We start from the raw sequence: 22,479 nt of genomic DNA, 5'->3' as shown, positions 1-22,479 counted from the left end.
AAAAATAACTAACACTTATGCGAACAACATTTCGGGAAACATCAGCAAACGGAACTTAACCTTGTTGAGATGAAAGCCTGAAAACCACTTTTCTCCCTGTAGCGGCTGTATTGTCTTACACCAGTGTTTTGTAGACAGTTACGCAAGATTGGATCTAAACAAGTTAGCTGCTAGCCCTACTTCGTGTCACACAGCAATCTTGAAATTGCATTAATTCCCGCGCCTTTTGTGGCGAGACTAATTTTTTTCACGCCGTTATTAACATCACGAGTGCACCAAGTGATGATAAGATCTTGCTTGGGCGCACAACTTCGCGGATAACAGTGGCACATGAAGGCACCAAAGACCGCTTAGGAGTAGTTTTGGCACAATAATGCGTTTTCGGGAACATCATAGCACAGCACAGGCGAATTGGCACAGCACTTCCACCCCTGATTTGCTAGCATAATGGCTGCCACACACGCATTGATAACACTCTTAAAATTGTAAATGTAGTCTAGTGGTAACTGCCAATCCACACGTTCCCTTCTCACATCTTCATGCATACACTGCTTTAAACAATAAAAACAACCAACTAGCAGCTTCCTCATACATTGTGCGGAAGCTTTTTCTTTTTTTTTCACTGACTCTTCTCACCGGATGAGCTGGTGGACCAGCCCATGTTCATCCCCAAGGATCGTGACGGTCGGGGTTTCCGGTTGAGCAGCTGCTGCTGCAGGTCTTGCTCGACTATCGTGTAGTGGTGAGGCTCCATTGGCGTACACTTGTTCTGCCGGCCCTTCAGCCCTCCAGAGAGGCTGTCGTTTGCAGAGGCTGTTCGACAAGGAGCGGGAAGGGGGATTAAAAAACAGTACAGTACATTCAGCTCTAGAATTGAGGCCCATCTAGAAGCGATCTTAAAAGCCAAGAAAACGTGACCACAGAAGCACATGAACTGCCAGGAGAGTAAGTTTTTCATTCTAAGAAGGCGTGCTGTATTTGTCTCACTATTTTTTAACGCATGTTTTTATTTTGCACCCGCAGATGTTTGGTCAACGGCACATTTAGGTAAAAAAAGGCGATTTTTTTTTTCTGAGGTGGTATCAGAGTCATCACGCAACGCAGGGTCGGTGTAAAACTTGCATCGTGTAACTGCAGCTCTCAAAACATTATTTCTATGCAGACTTTGCCAGGAACAAATCATGAAGTTGTAAGATGCTGGTCGTAGCCAAATTGGGACACATAAATGAGGTTCCATAGTATATTTGCCGGATACATTAAAAAGTCCAATCACAGAGTTCGAAGTATCAATGCAACATGCTTGCGATAAAAGCTTAAGTTTAGGTTTGATAGCGTTTCCGAGAGGCAGAAAGCTAAGGTTTGATAGGCTAATTTTGGTAGCACTTCGGTATTGTTATCAGTGTTTTCAGCTGTAATGCACATAGCAGAAAGACTCATAATGCAGGCAGCTACAAATAGAAAGGTTTACACTAACGCTGCTCCTGCTCACAAATTAAAGAAAAAACACAGCAAACTCACTGGGGGTCGTGAATCCCCTGGCCAACTGGAGGAGTAAGTGGACCTGCCTAGGGCGCAGGAAGAATGCGAGTTGACCCAGACTGAACTCCATGTCGACCTGAAAAAAAAAAAAAAAAAAAAAAAGGTGACATGCATCGTCAGTTCTGGCTACAAATTCGCTTACTCCATTATCAGTAGGGATGAGCGAAAATTTGCAATTTGCATGAATTTTGAATAGTGCTTGCTAATCGATTCGACTTACACTGAAATATTTATTATTCAAGCTATTCGAACTCACCGAAGACAAATACACTTAACGTCCGAATGACAGTGACCCCTTTAGATTTTCTATATGCTTTTTTGTATTGCGGGAAAGCTTCCTTTCGAGGTCTGCTACAATCGCAAATGTGTTTACTCAATAAAACGCTGCATCCAACATGCAGATGATAAATGTGGCACACATAGGAGCTCAATTGTTGCTGTTTTGAACCTGAAATTTGGGCAGCACTTTGACTGCACCAAATCATGTACACAAATACAATTCAGCCTCTGCATTGCACCAGTTTGGTAAGACAAATACGGAACACCACCCAGCCATTGCTTCATCAGCCTATACGAAAGAAACACTCATGTTGCTATCTCAGAAAAATTTACTTAGCAATCCTAACTTTTTTTTTTGCAGTTTCGCTTTGAAGTATTCAAAAGTACCATCAAACCTCGTTAATTTCAACTCTGTTATTTTGAAATTCTATTAATTGTGAAGCATTTTCACAGTCCCATATTTTGCGATGCACATTTGAGTGGAAAACTTGAAGCAGCATCAGCACCAGTTTGGTTAATTAGAAAGCTTTGGGTGCATGGTGCCAATTTTCGATCCCGATTTTGCCACAAATACCCAAAAAATGGCAGCCCTTGAAAGCCACTAGGCAGTGTGCTGTAGGGATACTAATGAGTGGTAGCTAAAGCACCCCAACCTCGCTACTTCTAGCACAATAAAATTATATATAAAAAAAACAGTCTCGTGATCAACTGAAACGTGCGTCTGCGGAAAACAAGATATGCTTCACTGCAACACAGTGATGATGCACAGGTAGCATGTTGCATGCTTCCCTCAACGTCAGCGTGTCATGAATTACCTATTTTTTCTGAGAATATAAAGAGATTAATAAAGGACAGTCTGGTGTAATTGGCCATGTCTGCGAACCACTGAGTGCCAGTTGCTCCAGCAACTTGCGTACTTGCACTGTTGGCGGAGTTCTCGCCTACAACGCCTACTTCGAAAACCCAGTACGAAAACTTCAATAATGATGCTTTCCAGCAAAAAAACATCGTGAATTTGGTGATTGAGCCCATTATTAAATTCTCTATTTTACCAAAAAGAATTGTCGCATCAAGACGTGCTGACAAAGCGAGAAGCAGGCGACTTGGTGCCCGTGTGTCACTGTTGTGCTGCAGTGAAGATTTGCAGGCATACATTTGAATGAATCATGCTAAGGTGTTTTCTTTTTGGTGGCAACAGCAAGGCTCCGCGTTCCAGCAATACTTGGTCATAACTTTTGCAGCGAACAAGGGGAAACATAACCCTTGGAGCTGCAAACTTGCTGGCACAGCAAACGACTAGCCCTGATTACTTTGAATAATTTCTATTTTCTTGCATCTCACTTTTTGTATGCTCCATTAATTCGAAGATTTACTTTTAGCTGTTCACTGTAGTTGCAGTCGAAGGAGTGGCTTTTTAAGCTTTGATCAATCGTAATGCTTGTTTTTGCGACAATCGTACAGTCAGTTTCCATGACCAGGGCAGATTTTTCAGAAATTCCCCAACTTTTCCATGACTTTTCCAGAAGGGTCCAAATTTCCTGGCTTTTCCAGGTTTTGCAGGTTTTCTACATTGGTAGACACCCCGAAACTCACATTTCAATATTTGAATTTGTTTCGCACCCAAAATTTTGCTATTCCCACAGCTCTAGTTATCAGTCAGTCATTCAGCCAAACCTCGCTGTAACGAAGTAGCATAGTACAAGTTGCCTCTGCTGAGGCTTGTCTATCATCCGTGTCTACATCAAGACAGCCGACTTTTCCTCTTCCTGGCACAAGCAAACTGTGCTTGAACACATTGCTTCTAGTAAGAGGCTAGCTGCCATTAAAAGGACAAGCTGCGTAGCAAAGAAGCACATGTGCAGAATCGGAAAATCTTCTATGGCATTTCGCCAACACTCACGCCAGATCCCTCAAGAGATTCGTCCTGCTTGAGCTGTATCCTGATCTCCTGCTGTCCCGAGAGCCGACACACTGGGATGGGCTCCACGGTGGGTTCGGGAGGGACTTCTTGGTGTGGTGGTGCTAATGGCGGTGAAGCCCCAGCGTAGCTTGTCATCATCTCCTGGGGTTCCTGTGGACGGCAACCGTCATATGGCAATCAGTATTCCCAATGTACTGTGTAAAGTGAACATTAAAGGCTGAATCATCAACACAATTTCGGGGTCGTTGATTCAGGCGTGAATAATCGTCGCCTCGTATACATGTTAGATGGGAACACCCCGTGATGGAAAGCACAACACTCAAAACGATATTGTAGCTAGTTGCAGCGCATGAAGTGTGCCGCGAGAGATGCAGTCCTCTAAAAAACTTTGCCGCTGTCATCTCCAAAACAGAGGGACAAAGAACACAAGTTTTCTTCATTATTTGCATTGACCATTATAACTTGACTGTGAATATTATTAATTAATGCCTTATATTCAAATATTTCTCAAAGTGATTGTGCATAATATAATAAGTGCTTCTCAGAATTTGCCATATCTATTAGCCCCATGGCTTTAAATACTATAAAAAAACAATAATATTCTGCAGAAGCAATGCCTGTCTCACCTAGGAATTCCCCAGCGAACAATGCTACGCTCAAAGATTTTTTTTTTATAAACATCCATAGTAAATGCTTGGATCAAAAAGCAGCACAAAATTATAGACAAAGACTCAAGAAGGGACGACCAGGCACCAAATTCATTATCTTGTCTCTTCTTCAGTCTTTGTCTATATTTTTGCGCTCCTTTTACATCCAAGCATGAACCACCAACTAGCCCAAACTTTCACTTCTAATCCATAGTGAAATAACAGCATTGTAATACTGTTGCAATCCAATATGTTGACACCGCGATACGACTACGAGGGACGTAACAGTAGAGGACTCCAGAAATCATGATCACCTGGGATTCTTCGATGGGCACCTAAATCCAAGTACACCAGCCTCAAGAATGTTCTGGGCTTGTGCAAATAGTAAATTTTAAGTTTTAAGTTTTAAGTGAATTCCAAGCAAATTGTGAGTTTGGTCGAATAATTTTGAATCAGATTCGAATAGCATATATAACAAGTACTATAAAAAAATTTTAATAATTATCATGACCCAACTGTAACCTGCACAATATTTCTTTTAATTGACGCAGGGCATGTACAAATGTCATTGTTTTGGAAGTGGAGGCAACATTGAATGTTAACAAGATTTAACTTTCAGTAGAGTGCGACAGATAACTTGTGAAATATGTTATGGGTTATATTGTACTATACTTAGGGCAATTAAGCCGACATAACAATCTTTTAAACTTAAAAAAGTTATAAATCGATTGGGACGTTCATTTAACGTTGAAGTAAGCCTTCACAGCAATGCAGATTTCCCCTGGATATATGTTTTCAGGGTTTGGCACTCCTCTGCTGCACCAAAACCTCCTCTGCTACACCGAAACATGCAATTCCCTCCTCTACAGGAGGGAATTGCATGTGAACTAATGTACACCTAATACTTTAAAATTTTCCATTATTTAAATTTGAATCAAAGCAAATTCCAATATTGCAGCGTTCGTTCAAACAAAAAGTGCTTGAGTATCCGCATAGGCCTACTACTTTTGTCTCTAAACAAAACAACCATAACTAATGGAAAGAAATAACAAATCAGCAATGACACACTGTGTTAAGCCATTAAAGAGCACAAGGATGGGCACAGGTGAGGAGACAACAGACATGCTAGAGTAGGATGAAACAAAAGGATGGCAGTGCGCTTACTCCACTCCTTGTGCTGTGCTGCATACCTCCTAGGTATCATGAGTCAACTCATCAATTAGCAGTTATTAGACAGTTATGATTTACCATTAGCGTGATAGCGGAGCTTAAAGGAGTAGCGTTTCTGTGCCGCAAACGTTCGTTGCGAACAGCGCCTCATAATTGAGCGAGATAGCCTTTACGTAGTTTACGTGCCCTAGCTGGGGCACTGTAGCCACATATCGGAGGGCGAATAAATTTAAAGAAATTGAAAAGGGAAAAAAATACTTGAATGTCTGCCTGTGTCACCACGCGAATGAATGTTACAAGTTTTTTTTAGTAATGATAAGAGCAAATAAATGTGGGCCATGCACGAAACATGAAAAAATTCATGTTGCCGATTTCTTTACATCGATCTTCTAGTTAAGCCTAGAGACGTTCAAAATGATAAGCTATCCAAGAACAACGCTAACTTATCCATCATACTCGGTCATCGAAGCCGACTGAAAGCAGGCGAAGCCATTTTAAACAGTCGTTTACTGCAAACGAAGTGAATCTTTGGACAACTACACCAAAATCGCTTCGATGTGGGTGTCCGGAACCACCATGTTTTACTTACACTACGTAAACCACACTAACATAGTAACGTTAAATCTGAAAAATAGCGTGCGTACGGTGAGCAGTATGGGTCACGCAAGTTTCTGCGCAAGCACACTTCCACCTGCTATCCCGGTAAGCCCGCTATCACTTGAAGTACTGTAAACTATAACTATTTATAATTAAAAGGACACTAATCAGAAACATTGAGCTGGTTTAGATGAACCAACTACACTCTGAAAACTCTAATGCCATATGTTTCACTATCATAAGCTTATTATAAGCAAAGAAATTCAAGGGTGAAATTTCATTTTAAAAACTTGTGCCAAAATCTTCGTGCGTGACTTCGGAAATTTCAAAAAGTATTTTTCATACTTTCGCGACATTGGTTCTGTGAAATTTTCTGAAACTTCGTATGCTAGGTCTATGGCACCCACAGATGATAACGTACTTCATTTTATTTATTAGAAGCTATGCAGGACCCGGTAGACACCTTAAAAAACTATGATGTCACGATGTTTATTGCAGATATCTCAAGATGGCGTCTCCACCCACATTTTCTTTTCACACTTTTCTCGATTACCAAGGGTCATGTTGCGGTAAAACTGGCGATCTTGATTTGCAAAATTGCACTTTACTAATATGAGAGAAATCTTTTTGCTCTTTAACGTCCCTTTACACAGCCAAAAACACATATTGATAATCTTCACTTACGTCGTTTTCGGCAGGCAACTTGGTTGGCACTTCAGCCGTTTTATTTCCTAGCAAGAACTCATCCGTGTAGAAGCTCGTTCCGTTGAGAATTATCCTCTTGGTCGAGACTGAGAAGCGTTCCCGAACCCGCTGGGCTATCCTCTCGCCAGCAATCTCACCAACCTCAGCTGACTCTTCGTCGAAGTAGTCCATGCTGCGGACACACACAAACAGGCACAGTGCCGATCTCAGGTGTTCTACAAAACCGCGCGACTGCCTTTAATGAAGCAACTCTCCGAGATTAAACTTAAATTACACTGCATGGAAGACGAGTAGAAGAAGTAGACAAGATAGGCACAGTCCTATTAGTGTTCTATGTGCTGTCTATCTCCACTTGTGTTCCATCCCTTGCACAGTTTTATTTCAGTTTTAGTATCCTATTAAGGGGAGATGCGATTGGAAAAAAATTGCATTAATCTGTAGCCTAGGACAATTAAATTATGGCTGTATATATAGGCTTTTACACTAATTTCAAATATTTCATTAGTTTTATAGTAAGCTAAACAGTTTTAGTATTGTGCTATGACAATGTGTAGAGTATAGCTTCTTTTGGACAAACAATTTATGCCACTAAATTTTTACGGTTCTGAGCCATTAACGACTAATATTGCTCCACATTAACGGTATAATGTAAATAACTATCAAGAAAGAGCGTATAAAACAGTTTCATGGTAACAAAAATTGCAATGCGAGGATTCTTAGAATCCTCAGCCCACACTAATTACTTACTTCAGGTTAGTAGTAATTCTACACGTTATATTAAATTTTGAAGAAAATACTTGCACCCTTCACATGTTAAGAAATGTGTGGGCAGAATTTCTTCGTGATCGGGCTATCAGAAGTACCAAATTTATTATGTCTAAACTCAAGAAGTTGCCCAAATATTGATCTTGAGAAAAAAGCATTTTAAAGGTATAGGTGAAAGCTCATCTATGCGAGCAAGATGTGTTTTTTAAGGTGATTTCTCCCACCGTGAGAGTTTGGCAATCATGATTATTTTGAGTATGAAGCTTTAGTAAACCCCTCATGCAAATTTCAATGACAAGCAGCCAGGTGAAAATTTCTAGTAGACTGAAAAATGAGTACTTCTTAGTTTTTTTACTAGCCACCATGCGATCTTTAGCCGCGATTTTAGCCTACTTCGAGTTTAATCACAATCTTTAGTTTCTTTGTCGTGAAAGTAGAGAAAGTAAATTTGTGAAAGAAAATAAAAACGAAAAATATATAATTTTGGAAAAAAACTTGTGTTTTTCGACTCGTATCTCCCCTTAACTAGCCCTCTATGTACTTTAATTGAACTTTCTTCAATGTGAGCTCAAGAGAAGAAATTGGCTTTTGACATAAAGATTTTTTATTATTTAAGCTAGAATGACAAAAACATGAGTTATAAAGATGCATTTGTGTGTGCCAATGCCAAATATGAACTCAGTTTCTACGTATGTTATGCCGTTCAATTTTAAGTTATTTATAAGAAGGTCACACAATCACAACTTTATCGAACTGACTGCACAAATTTTGCCGAATTGACGGTCAAATTTTCCACACATCGAGGAGTGCGACAAATGCAGCTTTATGGCTCTAACATTCACAGAACACAAGCTACAAAGCTTTAAATTTCTAACTTGAGTGACATGGAAAAAGCACTTCTATTATTTAAAAATTCATAGCTTCCCAAAGCACCTACAGATACATAAAAAATGCAAGAGAATCACAAACAAGAGATTGACCAGCGCTTGCACAAACTTGTGACTAAAATTTATTTGCACAATAAACGAACAATGAAAACGAACTAGCCAACGCAATCAGAGCTCATTCACTTCTACACGAACATAGAAATGGAAACAGGAATCGAGCTACCAAAAAAAAATCGAAAAGCACAAAAAATGTCAGAAAAACCTACCGGACTTGTGCCTGGATTACATTTGTAGAAGAACTAAGGATATCTATTTCTTTGTCAGTTAGTGTGGATGCGTTCAAACATTCAACAAGACGCTGATGTTCGCTAGGCATCATCAGGATAACATGCACATCATCACTGAGGCTGCGATTACTGCTAAAGGCATAAGTAAACCTTCCATTGCTTTAACTGACAAAGAAATAGATTCCCTTAGTTATTCTATACATGTAATGTGGACATAAGTGCATTTAGTTCTCTCAATGTTTTTGCTGTTTTTCTAGTATCTCAGTTTTTGTTTCACTTCTCCCCTTAATGCCCAAATCAATAAACTGTAATCCCATGTGCTATTTAGTTTTCATTTTTCATGTATTGCATCAATAAAGTTTAGTTGGAAGTCAGTACCAGTCCTCTTCAGTCCTTTGTCTTTGTGCCTCTACTGTGCTGTGCATGTCGCTATTGTATAACAACTGGCCCAGTCACATGCCTTGCCCAAGGCATCAATTGGCACTCCACTACAGTCTCTAAAGCATTCAGCTTTTTAGCGCAACAAAATTATGGAAACTGAGCTTGCCAAAGCTCAGAAAAGATTGTGAGAAGATAGCAAGGTCATGAAAAAATGAAACTAAGAAAATAACAAAAATCAAAACTACACTGGTAGCAGATGAATATAAAATACTGTTTTGGCTAAAACAATTATTCAAGATGACAATTATCTAGTAATAAAATAATTGAAAATTTCATTTACGATTTTTTTCTCACAATTTTCAAGTTTCCAAAAAGCAGCTTCCGCTCTTCAAAGACTACAGCTATGATAAATGGTGTTCCACAATATCTATTTTGTTTGTTATACAGAACCTTGCAAGAGCCCCAGAAGATCTTAAGAGCGAAGCTGTTGTTAGCCGAGGCTTTTATTTTTGGTGTTAAGATTGCACTGATTGCGTGGCCTCGTATTGTGGCAAGAGAGAGCCTTGGCAGAAAGGGGAGGGCTGCATGCGTTGTAAGAGGCAAAGACAGAAGATGTCAAGGGATGAACCTTCGATAAACGTGCCATGATGGGGCGATAGCGAGGTGTAGTGGATTGCAAAACAGTGCATGAGCGTCAGTGTTCAGGAGTTCATACTTTCAAGGTGGCAAACATTTCTCATTCTCCCGAAGAATGCGTCGGACATGAGCGTAAGCGATATCCCAAGCAAGAACGAACATGTCGCCAAGCCAACCATGACCATTGCGCAAAGGAGGTCAAAGTTAAGCGCTAACAAACGAAATACTTGAACAAAATATAGAAGTACGATGTAGCATGACGAACGACGAGCATAAGCTTCGCTGTTTCGGCGGTGTTTGCCAAGTAAAGTGGGCCGGATTTTCCGTTAACCCTTTATCTCCGTAAAAGTGCACAGGTGCTTTAGTTGACAGATATTGTCATTTTATTATAATCAATCTTTTTTTTGTTGCACTGATGCCATATGCTACAAGCAAGGACTTAGCATGACAAGATTAGAACACAGTCACATCGAGATGTGTATAACACAAATCTGATATTGGGAAGCGCTAACTGCAAAACTGGATGTATGCAATGGCCAATAGTGGAGCAGAGTGCAGACTGTACATGCTCTAAACCATTATTCATGTACAAGCTCCAAACCATTATTCATTTATTTTTACTTTTTCATAGAGTACATCAGGATCAAGTTTCTTAGTTGCAGCTCACCACAATGCCAAACATTCAGGGTAGTATGCATGTATAAACAGTGGCATAAGTGGCACTGACACTTATTGGGTTACATTAAAAACACACTTTCTGCAGCTTCTGTCCTATCTGTGCACGTTTTCTATGGCCCAATTGTGCCAACCCTGACTGCTTGCACGACATGTAGGCATATAATCAATAAGACAGCAAACTGTATTCTTGTATGTACGGCAACTTACAAATTTTAGCACCCAAGGTTTCACTGAAAATCTTAGGAGATAAAAGTTTTCTTCATTACCGCTTTACACAATTACAAAAATCGTGGGAACACATTGCACTTGGGAACTTCCCCACTGTCCCTCACACGGTATATTCTGGAAGTACTTTTTTTCCTACATTTCCTATTTTCGAATGAATACAGCGGTACTCACTTTGCTATGCGCAGCTCTAGCGCGATTCCCTGTTTCGAAGGCCAGTTCGGAAGGTGCTCCACCCGGACAATGGTGTTGGTCAGCCTCACTTTTATTCTGCAAAAAACTTTTAAATAGAGATGCCAGACCAGGCATGAGACCCCTTAGATGGGGCCCTTGCCTTGGAGTTATTACATCAACATTCAGAAGTTAAGCTGAGATGCTACGGTACGCATGTGAATGCAGGGGATGTAGTGGATTCGTGCTTGAATTCTTCTTGGAGAGCCAGAATACTTTGAAGTCATGACTGCAGGCAGCATTTCATTGTCATCGTTTTTACCAAGCTGGTTACACCCGCTGCAGGAGAAAGGCCCTCCGATGTTTCGGTATTCAGACCGGTCCTGGGCTTGCTGTGGCCAACTTTGTTACCGTAAATTTCTTAATCTCATCTACTACTCAAGCTTCCTGCCTCTCCCTCAGTTCATTTCCTGCTGAAATAGCATGAAAACAGCTTTTTTTTCTCTTTTTTTTCTATCGCACAATATCGTTCATTCACCATTGAGAAATTACACTTCTGCGAGCATACCAAACGCGAAAGGTGTCAGCAACCCATCAGAGTTGGACGTCGGATAACATCGTTCACACCGATTCTGCAGCAGTTTGCCACCATATTTCTTTCCTTCTTTTCAACAACTGATTATTCACTACATGCTAGTAAGCCTTATTCAAAGAAGTAGCGCTGGAAAATTAAACCCTCTTTCAGAAAAGCTCTACTTACGCACATGTGTTCTCACCTCACACCAAGCCTCGTTAAAACACAAGTCAACACAAACATCGCAAGCAAGGTACTGTTCCCGCAAGAGCACGGCACCTATTTGACAGTAGTACCACACTTCCCTCACAGCAGCAGCGTAAGATACTGTTATTGGTTTTTTACACCAATGTAAACCCATCGCTTTCACTTTGGCTATGCTCGCTATCGCAACTTGAGCGGCACCACTTGTTTTCAATTTTAATCGCAGATCTGCATTATACATTTATTGGCTACTGCATCTTTTCCTGTGGCCCCATGAATGAAGAATTAGAGCCTAGAGGGGTTATACTATACAGCACCTCAGTATAACGTCCTACAATGCTATACCGTCCAACTGCACTCTTAAGAAAAAGCAGTTATCTTGCTTACACACCAAACGCCTTGCTCATGCACATTTCTTGTCGATTTCGACCGATACGTTCTTAACACATGCTAGTTCCCCGACCCACACGGCACTCTTTTTGACCCTTAAGGTTACACCTTAAGCTTTCATAGCTCATTGCATAGCCCTCAATTCAAGGCGAAGGGGGTTCAAGTAAAACAGGATCAAATTAAAGTAACAGACGGTTTTAAAAAAAGGCAAGTGCATAATGGGAGGGCAAAAAATTAGGCAGGCGGACATGATTACGAAGTTTTGCAGCAATAAAGCAGCTGCAACAAGCAAAGAACTGGGCTGATTGGCTAAACAGAGAGGCCTTTGCTCTGCAGTGCGTGTAGTCGGGCTGATGATGGCGACAACTGTGCTGTTGAACTGGTATATATTAAGACCACACAAAACAAATTATGGTGTACACTAGAAATTCCATATAACGAACCCAGATATAATAGAATATTGGTTAGAGCGAAGTAAATGAAGAATAGTCTTGCAATAGATAGTTTGTTAAATATATCGCTTTATAAACGAAGTTTCAGACATAATGAACCTAATTTTGTGTGAAATGCAACTTCATTACAATGAGGTCTGAGTGTACGCTAAAACCTCAATATAGCAAATTCTGATATGATGAATTATTGGTGATAATGAAATAAGTGAGAAATACCCATCACAAATAGTGTAAGAAATAATCATTTATAACAAATTTTTGGATATAACGAAGTGTCCATGAGGCAGTTGTGACCTTGTTTTGATGACGTTTGAGTGTATATCTAACAGTTGCAGAACCTCATTCGGTATACTTTTTGTGTACAAAATATTTTTTATATTGAACTACATATGCACAAAACTCCTTTGTGGTCCTTTTCAGATTCAGTGAATCTGGGTTAGACTGTACCTCTTACACCATCAGCCACTCACCGGTCTCGATGGCCTGAGCAAACTGTTCAAGGCCCGTGAAGGGTTCGGCGGCCGCGGGTGCCTCCTTTTCGGCATCAAGAGGCTCCTGCTTGAGGTACTCCTCCGCCAGTTGCATACTTGACATCATGCTGCCCCACATGGGCTCAAACATGGAAGCTGCAGGGAGAGATTTAACTTGTGACAAGCGAGGCATTGATGCCACACCGTACACACAGGCCTACACAACACCCAAGACATGTAGTGACATTCAATTCGAGCTCTTTTCTTTTGGCTCACAAGCTGAACCGGGCTGCTTTACACTTGAATGTTTGAAAGCTTCGAGTCACTGGGCTTACACGTTTCACTCAGTAGTATGGTGGAAGACTGCACGTGGAGTTCCCCCAGGAATGGAAGTTGGGGAATAAGTCTGAATGTCAAAGAGGAGAGAGGGAGGGATGTAAAGTAAAAGATATCTCTAATATCTTTTCCTGTGTATATCTTTTATGTACCCCTATGTCGGCGTCCCACTCAGCAATGATGTCAGGTGCCCTTGGAAGTTTGCCTTGACGGAATGAGTCTAATGCTAAAGGAATGTGTAAGAGACAAATGTTTAAACATTGTCCTTGATATCCGAGAGTTTTAACCAGATTCATCCTAACACAAATATATGCAATGTGCACGCAATGAGTACTACTGGGGCATCAGATCAGCCATAAGTTATTCACACATATACTGTTACGACACACAAGAAGACACCTGTTCACATAAGACAGTACAGCAATGGGCGAGAACAGCATGCACGAAACGCAGTCACGAATTGCAGAGCAGGCAATCCTCACAGTCGTCAATTCTTTCTTTGGGCTGTACGGTGAGCATGAGGCCGTCGACCTCAACGACGCTGTTGTCTGTGAGTGGCTTGGACCATGGGATGGCCACCTCGATGGACGTGATGAAGCCCTCCACAAACCGGACAGGCAGGTTGAACTTTTCACCCAGCTCATTGAGGCCCTGCATGATAGTTCAAGAGAAGTCCAAGCTAGTTAGTAGGACGCATACGTACGAGTGTGCTGGCTTTACCCTTTGTATAATTTGCTTGCATGTTTTCTTTGTTGCATAGTGTTATATGCTCCATTCCTGCTACAGCCCTGAATAGGGACGCATTAGTACAAATAAATAAACAAATACAATACTTAGTACTGCGCAGTGCTTCTGAAAAATACTACGGACAAAACAAGTACACACAACAGCGCACGTTGTGTGCTCTGCTTTCTAACTTTGTCCTTGTGTGTTCGTGTGTGTGCATGTGTGCGCACGGGAGTGCTGTACTCTCTTTAAGAGACACTAAAGGCAAATATTAAGTCAACGATGGTTGTTGAAAGACCAGACCACAAACTTCGCAGCGCTGCTGTCGTGCCAAGGCAATGCTTATTTGAAAGAGCAGACCACAAACTTCGCAGTGCTGCTGTCGTGCCAAGGCAATGCTTATTTTAAAATAAAATCCCCTTTTAGTGGTCAGCATGGCGTTTGTGCACTTCAAATCATCAGCCTAAAAACGAGGCTTCTAATGTAGCAGTTACCTTGCCCAACACTGCTTGCCTTTACAGCGTGGCCAGCGAAGTGCAAGTAATGGGAGCCACAGCAGCAAAAACGACCATCGAACCTTGCTGCGATGAATTTTGTCAGCGAACCTCATAATGATATATTAGCTTGCTATGCCGGTGCAAAGGCAGAACTCAACCCATTCGAGCATAGGAGTTTTTTTTCTGGCCCGCAGTGGAATGTCACATCGTTTTCTTTGCTGAAGCCCAGGTAGCGTTCACCACTCGGGTATCTTGCTTTTTGCACGCGACATTACTTGTACGTTTTTCACTTGTACGTGAAATAGTTTTTAAAGCTTGCCGTGCAACCAGAATACCAGAATGTGTTTACTGTGTTACCACAAGGCTTGTTTCAGCAAATTTTTAGCACCCCATACCAGCGGCACAGTCGGGGGTGGCACAACCGGCTTGTGCCCCCCACACCCCAACAAAAATTTTTTCCGCCATAGAATACGGAGCGAAAACAGACAATTTAAAAAAAGGTGCCCCGCCCCCCAAGAAGTTTCGGCCTACACCCCGCACTATACTTTCATGCATGTACTTAAACGCATGTCTACACCTATTGGTGATAGCTTCACTCAAACTATATTTATTTTAGATAAGGTTGAATTACCACTGCAGCAAAAAAAGGTAGGTCTTTAGTATTACAGTATCCTGGCATACGCAAAGGCTCGTAGGAATGCAGGGCTACCGGGCGATGGTGGCGACGTGATGCTTCGCGCAATAAGTCATGAATGCGTTTGTATTGGCCTAGTGAATTTGAGGGAGAAAAATTATTGAAAAGGCAGCTCATTCATAATTATGCCGCTGCAAGACATTCACGCCCTATGATCCAGTATCCAGGTGCCTTATGATGCAGTATGCAGTTTTGATGCTTTTTTTTTTGTTTCCTTTATTTAAACAAATACTGAGCACTACGCTGTATGCCAGATTGCAAATAAAGATATGCCGTTTACGTTTAACTGTTAAAGGTGTGCTAAGCCATCCAGAGATCGAAATTTGAAGCGTTGCAGCTACGCAAGAGTCTACAGCAAACACATGCACTGGCTTGTCTGTCCACCTCCCTTCCTCAGTGCCCCAAGTAAAAACTCGAGGAGCATGTGCGTCTGTTAGCAGAGGAGCACGTGGGCGGGAGTATCTGTAGGTGGCTTGGGGGCCTGGCATTTAGTTTTTTCCCATCCATTTTTCTGTCGATGGAGACAAAACCGCTGCAGAGAAGAGGAATGCAGACTCGCTAAAATTGATTCGAGCATCGAATAATTGATTTATTGATATGTGGGGTTTAACATCCCAAAACCACCATATGATTATGAGAGACGCCGTAGTGGAGAGCTTCGGAAATTTCGACCACCTGGGGTTCTTCAACGTGTACCCAAATCTGAGCACACGAGCCGCCGCAGCCGGGATGCAGCCGCCGCAGCCGGGATTTGATCCCACGACCTGCGGGTCAGCAGCCGAGTACCTTAGCCACTAGACCACCGCGGCGTGGCACCTCCTAACAGCAAACTGTTTTCTTTCTGAGAAATTAAGATAGATTTGCAAGTGTGTGTGTGCCACAAACAAGTGATTGTCAGTGTTTTCTTTCAGCAGTTAGGCGCCAACAAACAGAAGACTCAAAAATATAAAAGTACAACGTAGCATGATGAACGACAGCCATGAACTTCGCTGTTTCGACGGTGTTTGCCAAGTGGAGTGGGCCGGAGTCCAGCACCGACCATTGCGTTGTGAATTGCATGCTGCGGGGTGTCACACATCAGTAAATATTACAGCGCTAAAGAACTTGTGCATACCAAGCACGAGTTTGCTAAAAAAAACTCATGCATACCAAGCAGTGGAATGAACGCCGCATCTCGAGTTTGAAATTTGGTGTCGCTGCTCCTTTAATTAAATGACCTCAGTATCTTCTTTAAATAAACAAAAGAAAGTAAATTTAAGATCTCACCTCTCTGTTTGATACAACCTTAATGAAGCAAGGAAAGCTATTAAGGATGATAATTGTATTGTTCTAAATATACTGTAGAAATTATGATATATACGCTTATACCATTTATATACATCTACATCATAATCACTGCAATACAGTCAAAACAGTAAAATTTAAACCCCTTATACCTTCCTCGGCTTCATTATAACTTGCCTTTCATTAAGGTCGGTATCTCTATGCACATTGTCGCTTCGGAAAAATTTGTGTCATTAGGAGGTTTACTTAGATCAGTGTCCTCAGTCAATTATATCATGGGCTAATTAATCATGCTTTTGCTGCATAGACTGTTTTCTATTCTTTTCAGGGATGTTATAAATTAATACTAAGTATGACACTAAAGAATTGTGTAATTATACATATAAACTGGCATGTTCATTTAGGAGGTAGTGCACAGGGGCAGTCGATACTGCACCAATAAGGGTGTGCCCCATGGAATATGGTCAGCACACTCAAACTGCACAACAGGTGTGTTTACACAATTGCCAATTGTTCTACCCGCAGACCATTTATTTATTTTTCCATTGTACTGTTTTTCTGTATAGTTGCAATAACTATTGCAGTTAGCAGTGAACTATTGCAGTTTCTTCCTGTTTTATCTGTTCTTGAAGTGTGTCACAATATAGCTATATTCCACTCATGCAACAAATCAGATGATGCGAGACTATCACGTCGTGAACAACATGCGTGTTACGCATGACAGCATTTCTGTGAGGAAAGCCGCAAACACGGCTGAAAAACAAAACACTCATGCAAACTATCACTCTTAAAAAGGGGGGCGTATTTAGGGTGTATTTCTGCCCCACAACAACCATATGTGGCTTGCTTCCGTTTCCTTTCTTGAAAACTCGGCTCTCGCCTCTTTTGCCCATTAGGAATTGAGGGGCAGAAATACGCCCAAAACGCGGCTTTTTAAAGAAGGGTGTATTCGGGGCGTCTTTCAGCAACCCTACTCGCTTGTGTGCTTGCCGCCGCGCACCCTGTACTTCCACCAGCGTGGCATAGCATTCTTGAAGAACCGAGCGCACAGCCCAAGCAGACCGAAAGAGGGGTCAGGAGAGGGAATCCCTGGTTCAGTGTCTTCCAGTACTTAAGCAAGACTGTTTTTTTTTTTTCACTCAGAAAAAAAAAACGCGTATTTCGAGGGCATTTAAGTCACACAACTGTAATTAACACCCACCTCACGCACTTTCCCTGTGTTAGCGCCGCAGTCAAGGCACAAGTCAGGTGACGATCATTGTGAAGGGGCAAAATGACACCCTTTTTACGCTCTTTTTTAAACGCCGAGAAGGAGGAGTAGGGGTGGGAGAGTTGTGCTTTCCTGATATTTCCTTGATTAGTACGCTTACTCGTCACGCACACGCTAATACAGAAAGGGGAGTCTGACCATTCGCCCTCGGAAACAATTTCACGGCAGTGACGCTGAAGTGAAACATCAAATCAGTTGAGCCTAACGAATATTCTTTTGCGAGCTCTATCGATTTCCCGCGCACAGCTTACTTATTTGGGAGAAATAAATATCATTAAGTGTCATTCTTTTCGAGAACGCGGGCTCGATTCACAGGCCACAGCGAAGCATGCCGATGTGGGAAGAATGAAAGGACACCCGCGTACCTAATTTAGGCGCACGTTAACGGGGACACTAAAGAATAAAAACGACTTTTTAGCGCATTAGTGGAGCACAGTTTGACGCTCCCTAAAACACCACCCTTATCGCGGCACGACGTTTGGTAATCGAGTAAACGCGCGATAAGAAAATGCGGCTGGAGACGCCACCGTGAGATTCCCGCACCAAACAACGCCTAAGGTCACTTTTTTCACTTTTGTGTCCCTGTGTAATCAAAGAGGTAAAAACTAAACGGGAGCAATCGACATAGTACGCACGTAAATTTCGCGTTCATGTTTCCACGAAGTAACCTAGCCGGAACATTTTTTATTATTATTTTCGGAGAAAAGGGAGGAGGGGTGGTCGACAATGTTTTGTGTATGCTCGCACGTGCACTACTGGAAGTGCGTGTGCACATAAAAACTGAGAATTTTCGGAGAAGGCGACTTGAACGGGCCGCTTGATGCCCACTGAAAATCGTTTTTCCTTGTGCCCCATCAAAGAAAAAAAAAAAAACGCGCACACGTCTTGTACAGGTGCGACCGTTGAACACGTGTTATGCGCTGCCACTTCGTCCGTAGTAGTGTCAACCCACGTTGAAAACACACAAGAACCAACGCTGTATGTGCGTCGCCCCTCCACGTCCGTGTTTATTATTTTTTGTTTTTTTGCGCTATGCTATTTCCATTTTTCAACCAACGCGCGACGCCAAGAACCATGCTAGTTTACCAAACGTACCCAGGTGCACGATCGACGACATTTCGTACAGATTAGTCCCGAAACAGGCTGCCTCCATAAACCGACAGAAAGAGGATCTCTTCCATTCAGGCAACCCGTTTCAACCCCATCCTCTTTTCCCAGAACGTTTGTTTGCACGTGGTTCCACGAGTCTATATGCAGAGAGAGCTGGGATGGTACGCGAGTCCAGACTTTCGTCGCGGGGGCTTTCCGACCACTGGTCTACTGTTCGCGTGCACGACCAACGTACGACTGACCATCGCTTACAATGGGCTTTTGACTTCATCGGAAGTCGTGAGACGTCAAGCAGCCTGAAATATCCGGGCAAGCTCCCGTCCCCTGCTTCTGTTGACGCTGAGGCTTGATTGCTTGCTTTCTCCTGGGTCCTGCCGTCGCCCTTTCTTCACTACAGGGTAACAATGGGAGCAAAGGCCACGGGAAGTGATTACCGTTCCGGACATCCATCCGACGGACTTTGCGAAGGAGGCCATTTTGAACTATAATCGGATAAACCACGTGTCGACACGCCTCAGGGTTACTAAAGAGTTAACAAGAAGGCGAATGCCCACAAAGTGGGGCGTTGGAGGCCGCCATTTTTTTTTTTTTCGGAATTCACAATTGAACGTAAAAACTCGGGGCTAGCACGTGGCAGGAAGATGTGGCGCGCCACTACGTCCGTTGTATGCATCACATAAAAGAATGCCGTATTGCTTGACTGTTGTTTGTATATATTACATTGAAAAGTGTAGAACTGCATCGCACAAAGACACTGTTGTTGTAAAGCTTTAGAAACAGACCCGTAAGATTACCCACGTTCTTATACGCCAGTTACAGTGGGTTAAATTGCGTACGCTTATGACCTATGTCAAGAAAGCAAGAAGCAATCAAACTGTAACGATATCACAACTTACGATAGTTTGTGCTAGTTCACTTATTGAATAAAAGAAAGAAACAACACACAAGGGAAACAAAGACGAGAAATAGAAGCAAGAAGAAGTTTGAGGCGATGTGTGTCCCCTCTGTTTCTTGTGTTCGTTTCATTTTGTGCGCATTTGTCATTATTATTACAAAGCAGAATGCGTCGCCGAAAGTATGACGACGTGCGAACATGTGCAACGAAAAAGCACCGCAGAATCTAACGCACCAAGGACACAAAAGAAAATCAGATGTCATCCCACTTGTTCCCACCGAACACATGACAGAGCCGGACAACAAATCAGGTCGGTGTTTAATACCAAAACACCCGTGATGAAGCTCGGAACAGTTTTCGTTACAGCATGCGCGAAAATCGGCAAGATCGAGTTGACTGCTCATTCTTGGGCCAAGTTACTGATGGTGCGTACAAAAATCATTGCTTGAGCGCGCGCAGTGGCGTACGGCGCGACGGTCACACAAAGCACTTTGTGTGCTGCCTTTAATTACGTCGAGTTTTACCGTCCTTGGGCTTTTGCGTGCGCCGACAGGTGTTGTGGACAAACGCAAAATCGCTAAGGCAATTACAACCGCAAAAGAAAAAAAAAACGCATTCAAGTCCGAGAGATACGCGAGTTACCGCCCAACAAGCATGTACGTACATGTACTACGTACATACATCCCGCGCCACCTGCTTGAAGTGTCTTATTTTTCAATGCACCAGCGGTTTTTGCGCAAGCGCCCTTTTCAAACTGCTTCCGTTGAAAAAAAAATAATAAATGGACTCGAACAGACGATTCAGCGAAACGCGAGCACTCCGTACACTGAACGGGTCAACGCGCGTCAATCCCCAAAGTCGAGCAGACAATGCACGACCACCGACTTGATCAGATAAGGCGCTTTCCCAGATTACGTAAGGGAAAGTGATTGCAGAACTGCCACTAAAACGGATCGGCGACGCTGTCACTGACGATCTTCATACGCGATTACGAGCATCGGACGCGTTACTCGGAGGAGGTCGCGGGTTCGGTTCCTGCGGCGGCAACTTGTCTTTTCGCCCACTTTTACTTCTTGGCATTTGCACCATAATTAGCATGAATAATGTTTTGAATAATTTCTTTGGCGTGATTGCCCATTTTTTGAAACGGCTTCTCAGCAACAGCGTGCCTGTTTGCGCGTCAAGAACACCGAGCTAAAATATCGAAACACACACGTGATTAGAAGACACGTATTCATATCTGTGTTGTGAGTGATGATACCAGGCGAGAAACAAGAAAAAGATGACGTCACTAAAGCCACACGAAGTCGGGGGAACACACTCGAGATTATCGCCCAACCTTGAACTACTGCACCGAGCGACAACGGTGTTTTCCCCCTCGACACTGCGATTCACGTGGAGGACTGGCGACGCAGTTTGTGGTCCGCGCGCAGCTGACAGCTGCAACACAACAGCGCGCAATGCCTACGCGCTGCTGCGAACTCGCTCCGTGAATTGTTGCCGCGCAGGTAACGGGCACACACGCAATCAACGGGCAACCCACGCCTGCCAAAACAAACCAACTGCGCTTACTCAACTACATCGAATCGAGCGTTTCGGGAAACAAAATGCAAAACGATCGTTCCCCCGTTTCGCGCGTGCGTATCGACCAAAGAACGAGTTTTGGTTGGGCGGACGATTTGGCAATCGCCGTTTTTTGTTTGTTATCGCACCCTCCAACCCGGAGTCGAGAGTTCGCACCCTCCGTCACGGACTCCGTAACACTTCCTACCGGATATTCCGGGAAAAGGACTTGTTACGAATGTGCAACCCCCACCCGAACAGAGCGAGGTCTACGCGACGAATGCTTGATCACACGCCAAAGCACTCGACAATGAACACACAAGTGTCGAGACAGGAATCTCCCCGAGCACGGAATCTACGGCCCCGGGCCGCAAGGGGTCGATGTTGGCTAGCGGACCGAGAACAAAGAGTCGCGTACAAGTCGGGGTGACCCCGCAACAGCAGTTATTCACCTTGACATCCAGCCAGACGTCGGTGATTCGGCCCTTGCCATTGTACAGGTCCACCGAGAGCTGGTCGAGGGTGAGCTTCTCTTGGAGAAACTGGCCCCCGTACCGCTGAAGCAGGTAGCGGCAGGCACGTTTCTTGATGCCGTCCGACCAGGCAAACCACGGCATCGTCGACTGTATCAACCTAGCATCGCGTACAAGTGCATCCGAGCGCGATCAGCTGTGCTGAGAGACTAAAAACGGTAAACAACACCACGCCATTCTGCTACTCATTACAGCAGGTTTTTTTTTCTTTCGTCACGGCGACGACAGCGACACCTCAAGCCTGACTGCTAGCCAGCAAGCCAACAGAGGACATGTCTTTGAGGCTTCTAACATCATGCTTCTAAACAAGCAAAAGCATAGCCTTTAAGATTAGCCATTGTACTTATTAAAAGTGTCACTAACAAACTTGGATGTAAATAATTTAAATATTTATTTTACGGTAAGTTTTTTTTTCAAATTAATATTACGTAGTTTTTTTAGTTTGTAGTTTAGCTTGTTTCAGCTTTCATCACCTTCAACAGTTTCGTATTTCTGGAGCAGACATCGCGGGAGGACAAGTCCAGACTAGTTTCAATCCTAAATTACGCGTTAAAAGGTTGTAGTCCCTCCGATGCCCACCTTAATATTGCTGC

The 22,479-nt window shown here is 42.9% G+C and overlaps 1 protein-coding gene across 1 annotated transcript in view; it reads right to left on the bottom strand.

Moving 5' to 3' along the window:
- The window catches only part of Atg2 (Autophagy-related 2), a 174,012-nt gene extending 151,907 nt beyond the window's left edge, over positions 1-22,105 (bottom strand). The window contains exons 1-8 of the mRNA XM_075866197.1: positions 21,806-22,105; positions 13,797-13,965; positions 12,979-13,134; positions 10,892-10,997; positions 6,838-7,030; positions 3,719-3,889; positions 1,519-1,615; positions 637-813 (exon numbers count right to left, since the gene is read on the bottom strand). Of these exons, the coding sequence (XP_075722312.1) occupies positions 637-813; positions 1,519-1,615; positions 3,719-3,889; positions 6,838-7,030; positions 10,892-10,997; positions 12,979-13,134; positions 13,797-13,965; positions 21,806-21,970 (1,234 nt within the window). The 5' untranslated portion in view covers positions 21,971-22,105. The remainder of the gene's footprint in view (positions 1-636; positions 814-1,518; positions 1,616-3,718; positions 3,890-6,837; positions 7,031-10,891; positions 10,998-12,978; positions 13,135-13,796; positions 13,966-21,805) is intronic.
- Between the last annotated feature and the right edge of the window lie 374 nt (positions 22,106-22,479).

Source organism: Rhipicephalus microplus, chromosome 6 (genome assembly GCF_043290135.1).
Source record: "Rhipicephalus microplus isolate Deutch F79 chromosome 6, USDA_Rmic, whole genome shotgun sequence".
Lineage (NCBI taxonomy): Eukaryota > Metazoa > Arthropoda > Arachnida > Ixodida > Ixodidae > Rhipicephalus > Rhipicephalus microplus.
Note: the sequence above shows the minus strand (reverse complement) of the source record. Positions and strands in the feature narration are given on the sequence as shown.